The sequence below is a fragment of the Otolemur garnettii genome, unplaced genomic scaffold, assembly GCF_000181295.1.
Source record: "Otolemur garnettii isolate 467f Iridium unplaced genomic scaffold, OtoGar3 scaffold00044, whole genome shotgun sequence".
NCBI lineage: Eukaryota > Metazoa > Chordata > Mammalia > Primates > Galagidae > Otolemur > Otolemur garnettii.
The window spans coordinates 6,258,812-6,263,959 of NW_003852439.1; the positions used below are offsets into that span (position 1 = coordinate 6,258,812).

At 59.8% G+C, this 5,148-nt stretch overlaps 3 protein-coding genes across 3 annotated transcripts in view; all 3 read left to right on the forward strand.

Moving 5' to 3' along the window:
- Positions 1-224: 224 nt before the first annotated feature.
- Positions 225-1,937, forward strand: LOC100963303 (hemoglobin subunit zeta). The gene is made up of 3 exons (XM_012805751.1): positions 225-371; positions 1,447-1,651; positions 1,769-1,937. Exons 1-3 carry the CDS (start codon positions 277-279, stop codon positions 1,895-1,897), a joined length of 429 nt encoding a protein of 142 aa, XP_012661205.1. The 5' UTR covers positions 225-276; the 3' UTR covers positions 1,898-1,937.
- Positions 1,938-2,637: 700 nt separating this feature from the next.
- HBM (hemoglobin subunit mu) lies at positions 2,638-3,397 on the forward strand. The gene is made up of 3 exons (XM_003790734.2): positions 2,638-2,748; positions 2,907-3,111; positions 3,209-3,397. The coding sequence occupies exons 1-3, from the start codon at positions 2,657-2,659 to the stop codon at positions 3,335-3,337; spliced, it is 426 nt and encodes a 141-aa protein (XP_003790782.1). The 5' UTR covers positions 2,638-2,656; the 3' UTR covers positions 3,338-3,397.
- Positions 3,398-4,752: 1,355 nt separating this feature from the next.
- The window catches only part of HBA1 (hemoglobin subunit alpha 1), a 6,800-nt gene continuing 6,404 nt past the window's right edge, over positions 4,753-5,148 (forward strand). The window contains exons 1-2 of the mRNA XM_012805679.2: positions 4,753-4,894; positions 5,020-5,146. Coding sequence (XP_012661133.1) covers positions 4,800-4,894; positions 5,020-5,146 — 222 coding nt within the window. The 5' untranslated portion in view covers positions 4,753-4,799. The remainder of the gene's footprint in view (positions 4,895-5,019; positions 5,147-5,148) is intronic.

Genomic DNA, 5,148 nt, shown 5'->3' on the forward strand with positions numbered 1-5,148 from the left:
CTTCCTGGAACCTGGGGCTCCAGCTGTGGCCCAGAGAGGACAGTGGCAGGAGTGATAGCCCCCCACCCTCCTCCAACCCCACCAGGCCCTGCCTGCCCTATTGTCACTGGATCTGATAAGAAATCCCACTTCTGCAGCCCTCTCCCCTCTCCCCACCCACAACCACAGCCTGGGTGGCCCCCGATGCCTGGATATAAAGGGACCATGGGGGCTGAGCATCACTGAGGCTAGTCCTAAGCAGGCCCAGCTCCAGCCCAGCTGCCCACTCCCACCACCATGTCTCTGACCAAGACCGAGAGGACCATCATTGTGTCCATGTGGGGCAAGATCTCCACGCAGGCTGACCCCATTGGCACTGAGACCCTGGAGAGGTGAGTCCCAGACAGGACTGCCTGGGGAACAGGTCAGAGGCCAGAGTGGGTGAGTGGGGTCAGTGAGAAGGGGTCAGCAAGAAGGGGCCAGTGAGGAGGGGATGTCCAGGAAGTGTCAGTGAGAAGGGGCCAGTGAGGAGGGGATGTCCAGGAAGGGGTCAGTGAGAAGGGGCCGGTGAGGAGGGGCCAGTGAGGATGGGATGTCCAGGAAGGGGTCAGTGAGAAGGGGCCGGTGAGGAGGGGCCAGTGAGGACAGGATGTCCAGGAAGGGATCAGTAAGAAGGGGTCAGTGAGGAGGGGCCAGTGAGGAAGGGATGTCCAGGAAGGGGTCAGTGAGGACAGGATGTCCAGGAAGGAGTCAGTGAGAAGGGGTCAGTGAGGAGGGGCCAGTAAGGAGGGGATGTCCAGGAAGTGGTCAGTGAGAAGAGGTCAGTGATGGAGGGGCCAGTAAGGAGGGGATGTCCAGGATGGGTCAGTGAGGAGGGGCCACTGAGGAGGGGGCCAGTGAGGAGGAGGGGAACAACGCCAGAAGACCAGGTGCACAGGCTCTGCCACCCACAGCTCACTGAGACCTGAGTAGGGCCAGGCCAAGTTGGCACGTGGAGAGGGGAAACGTTTCCCTCCCAGGCCTAAGTTCCTTCCAAGGCAATCAGGTTGCTGCCACCACTAACATCAGAGCATCTGGTCTCGGGCAGGAGAGTCAGAGGAGGGTTTCCTGAAGAGAGAGAGTTTCCTCTCTTTAAATACTGTTGGGAGGACATGAGTCCCGCCAGAAGGCACTGCTGGCCGCCTGATCCAGGGCAGGAAGGAGGTCCTACGTGCCCAAGGAGAGGTGTGGCGGGCGGGGGGCGCCCGGAGTGCTGGAGGCGGAGCGCGGTGGACTTGGGGACTAGTTGGGAACAAAGACACAAGCTGGGGCTGAGAGGGGGCCAGGGCTGCAGGAGTTGGGCCCCGAGCCCAGCGGGAGGTCGAGGAGCCGCAGCAGGCTGGGCGCCGGGGGGCATCCCGCCAAGCTTTGGGGACTGCTGTGGCGCGGCTTTAACGGAACCTACAACTCGCAACCCGCCCGCCGCAGGCTCTTCCTCAGCTACCCGCAGACTAAGACCTACTTCCCGCACTTCGACCTGCACGCGGGGTCGGCGCAGCTGCGTGCGCACGGCTCAAAGGTGGTGGCCGCCTTGGGCGACGCTGTCAAGAACATCGACAACATCACCGGCGCCCTGGCCAAGCTGAGCGAGCTGCATGCCTACATCCTGCGGGTGGACCCGGTCAACTTCAAGGTGGGCCAGGGCGGGGGCGGGGCGGGGAGGAAGAGGTGGCCGGGTCCCGGAGGGGCGGGGCTGCAGCCGCCAGAACGTGTCGAGCTCCGCGGGTTGAACCGCCCTCTGCGCCCCCAGCTGCTGTCCCACTGCTTGCTGGTCACTGTGGCCGCGCGCTTCCCTGCCGACTTCACGGCCGAGGCCCACGCCGCCTGGGACAAGTTTATGTCTGTTGTGTCCTCTGTCCTGACCGAGAAGTACCGCTGAGCGCCGCCTCCCGGATCCTCAGACCCGGCTGAGACCCCTCCTCTGCTCCTCATCGTCCCACTGTTCCTTCCTGACTCCGTAATAAATGAAGACGAATCAATCTGGGTCCGGCCCTCTCAATGTTGGAAAGAAGGAGGGGAGAAGCTGAGGGGTGGGCTGGGAGATTTGAGGGGACGCAGTCGACCTCAGTGTCATTCATCCCCGGCCTGGAGGACGCTTGGAGGGTGCTTTGGACCCGGAGTTGCAGCCCTGAGGGAACAGCACAGTCCTGACGGGCCAAAGAAGGGCGTTTGCGCCTCTCTCCTGCTTCCCAACTCGCTCAGATTGTCACTCTATCAGCATATTGGGGGCGGGTCGGAAATCAAGGGACTTTTTCTCAAAGTCTGAGGTCCTAACTCTAGCGACACAGATAGCCGCGAAAGTCCCTGAGGCGGTTTCCCACCCCTATGCTTCCTACCAGGTGTTATCTCTAGATCCCTCCACGAGCTCTCTCCAGGGAGAGTAGTGACTTTATCGCAGGGGAGCAATTACAGACCCCCCTCAAGTGTCCTGCAAAGGCGCCCACGCCACAACGGCGCAGGTCGGTGCCAGAAACCCAGGGATCCCGAAGTCGTGGCCTCCAGCTTTCTCCGCGCAGGCTGAGGGTCCCCGCGTTCCCGCCGAGGTCGGCCGATAAAGGACGGGCGGGGCGCCTGGGAAGGGCTCTATAAGGAGGCCGGGGTGGCGGGCGCAGCCCCCAGAGCGCTTCAGTCTGGCGGCATGCTCAGCGCCCAGGAACGAGCCCATATCTGGGCAGTCTGGGACCTGATCGCCGGCCATGAGGCACAGTTTGGGGCGGAGCTGTGGCTCAGGTGCGTAGGGGCGGGGTCTTTGGGATGTCCGGGAGGCTAGACCCGAGTGTTGGGCAGGTCTGGGGCTAGCCAGATGGAGTTCCTGGGGCTGCGGCTGACGCCGGCGCTAGTGAAACCCCATGTAGCCGCCCTCGCGGCTCACCGACCTGCTCCTGAAGGCTCTTCACAGTGTACCCCAGCACTAAGGCCTACTTCCCCAAGCTGGGCGCCTGCCTGGACGAGACGCAGCTGCTGAGCCACGGACAGCGCACACTGGCGGCGGTGGGCGTGGCTGTGCAGTATATGGACAACCTGCGCGACGCTCTGAGCCCGCTGGCCGACTTGCACGCTCACATGCTGCGTGTGGACCCGACCAACTTTCAGGTGGGCCCTTTGGGCGGGGTAAGGGTCCAGAGCGCAGTAGCTGGGGGTTTCCAGGAGTTGGCTTGGGCAGACGCCTTCTCACTGACTCCTCCCGCAGCTGCTGATCCAGTGTTTCCAGGTCGTGCTGGCTTCCCACTTGCAGGACGAGTTCACAGTGGAGATGCATGCTGCATGGGACAAGTTCCTGACAGGCGTGGCCGTGGTGCTGACTGAAAAGTATCGCTGAGCCCTGTACCCAGCAGCCCTTGGTCTGTGCCTATCAATAAACAAAGGCCTCAAACACCTGGATCCTGAGTATGTGTGGTCTCTAGGGAGAGGGCAACTGACCTCACTATTATTGGGTAGAGAGGCTGTGTCCCCCAGGGGCCCACCCAAAGGTGTACTCTGCTGTGGCAGAGGAAGTGCTCAGATTGAGAAAGGAGAGTAAATCTGCCACTTCTCAAAGGGTTTGCAAAGCACTTCTGCATTCATTCATTGTTGTTCCATCCCCACCTTCTGCTGGGACCTGCAGGTGTAGAGAGGGGGGCCCTGAGGCCCTCAGACCCAGTGTGTGACCTAAGACCAATGCAAGTTGGGGCCTAAGTCTTCTATCTTCACCCTGTTCCTTTCTGCTTCCTCTTCCTGGAACATCCTTATTCTGTAGCAAGACTTCCTAAGAACTTCATGCCTTGTTGGGGGAGAAAACAGGAAGGCAGTCCTTGGTAGCCACAGTTTGGCAGACAGAGCAGGTCTCCAGCCAGTTCACGCTGATAAGCTATATGATCCTGGGCATGTCCCTCAGCTCTCAGAGCCTCACCTATCAGATGAAAAAAAACAGACTCACAAGATCTTAGAAGTAGTTTTGAGATCATAGCCACCCCATCCACCAGCCCAGCCAGCCCAGCCCCAAGTGCTGCATCTCAGTTTCTGCAGGTACCCTAGCCAAGGCCCACCCTATCCCAGGCCCACTCTCCCTACTCCCCAGGACAGAGGCAAGAATATTAGGGCTCCACTCAGCTTGCTGACAAAGAACAGAGCTGAGGAGCAATCACCATCCTGGTGCTCTCCAAACTCTGAATGAGGACAGTTCTTGGCTTGACAATTGTGGGTCAGTGCACTGGCCCACCATGCAGTAGCACCCACGTTCAAAGAGGGATGCCAAGGAAGCTAAGCCCTGATGGCAGTTTGGCCCAACTCCCAAACTGTTACCAGGGACCTATTACTCTGTGCTGCCACAGAGTGGGGGTGGGGAGCTCAGAGAGATTGACCCCATGTGATCTCCTTCAAGTTTACATGAATAATTAATAATTTTCAGTACTATGCAAAGTTTGGTATAAAGTGGCTTGTATTTCACTTTGGAAAAGATTATGCTCCCCTCCCCAGCCTAACAAATAGGAACCTCAAAGCTACCCTGGGTTTGGGTCACTTGTAAAGGCATATAGAAAAGCCTGGGAACCACAAGGGGGCAGAGAGACTGCTGCATAGGGAACAGGGTCTCTGCCTCATCCAGACTAGAGACCCAGAGCGCCCTTGAGAACCCGCCCAATCCTACTCCCTCCCCTTCTGAATTTCCTGGGCTGGGCACCTCTAGCACCTTGCCAGCCAATGAGCACAGCCCAGCAGGAGTATGAGCCCACACCTTGGGCATAAAGGCGGGACGGCTCTGCTACCCAAGCGCTTCTGATCCTGACCCTCAGAAGGAACTCACCATGGTGCTGTCTCCCACGGACAAGAGCAACGTCAAGGCTGCCTGGGAAAAGGTTGGCGGCCATGCTGGCGACTACGGCGCGGAGGCCCTGGAGAGGTGAGGACCCTCCTCTCCCTGCTCCAGTCCCGAGGCTCAATGGCTGCCCAGGGCCCCACCAGCAACCCTTAGCCGGCTTTGCTGTGAATCTAACCCCACCCCTCACTCTTTGCTTCTCCTGGCAGGATGTTCCTGTCCTTCCCCACCACCAAGACCTACTTCCCCCACTTCGACCTGAGCCACGGCTCCGCCCAGGTCAAGGCCCATGGCAAGAAGGTGGCAGATGCGCTGACCAACGCCGTGTCCCATGTGGA

Bases quoted from the DNA above. Each gene is read 5' to 3' on its own strand.
- LOC100963303 (XM_012805751.1), top strand. From the start codon at position 277: ATGTCTCTGACCAAGACCGAGAGGACCATCATTGTGTCCATGTGGGGC. The intron at 372-1,446 runs GTGAGTCCCAGA...CGCCCGCCGCAG, and splicing joins GGCACTGAGACCCTGGAGAG to GCTCTTCCTCAGCTACCCGC. The intron at 1,652-1,768 runs GTGGGCCAGGGC...CTGCGCCCCCAG, and splicing joins TGGACCCGGTCAACTTCAAG to CTGCTGTCCCACTGCTTGCT.
- HBM (XM_003790734.2), top strand. From the start codon at position 2,657: ATGCTCAGCGCCCAGGAACGAGCCCATATCTGGGCAGTCTGGGACCTG. The intron at 2,749-2,906 runs GTGCGTAGGGGC...CTGCTCCTGAAG, and splicing joins GGGGCGGAGCTGTGGCTCAG to GCTCTTCACAGTGTACCCCA. The intron at 3,112-3,208 runs GTGGGCCCTTTG...CTCCTCCCGCAG, and splicing joins TGGACCCGACCAACTTTCAG to CTGCTGATCCAGTGTTTCCA.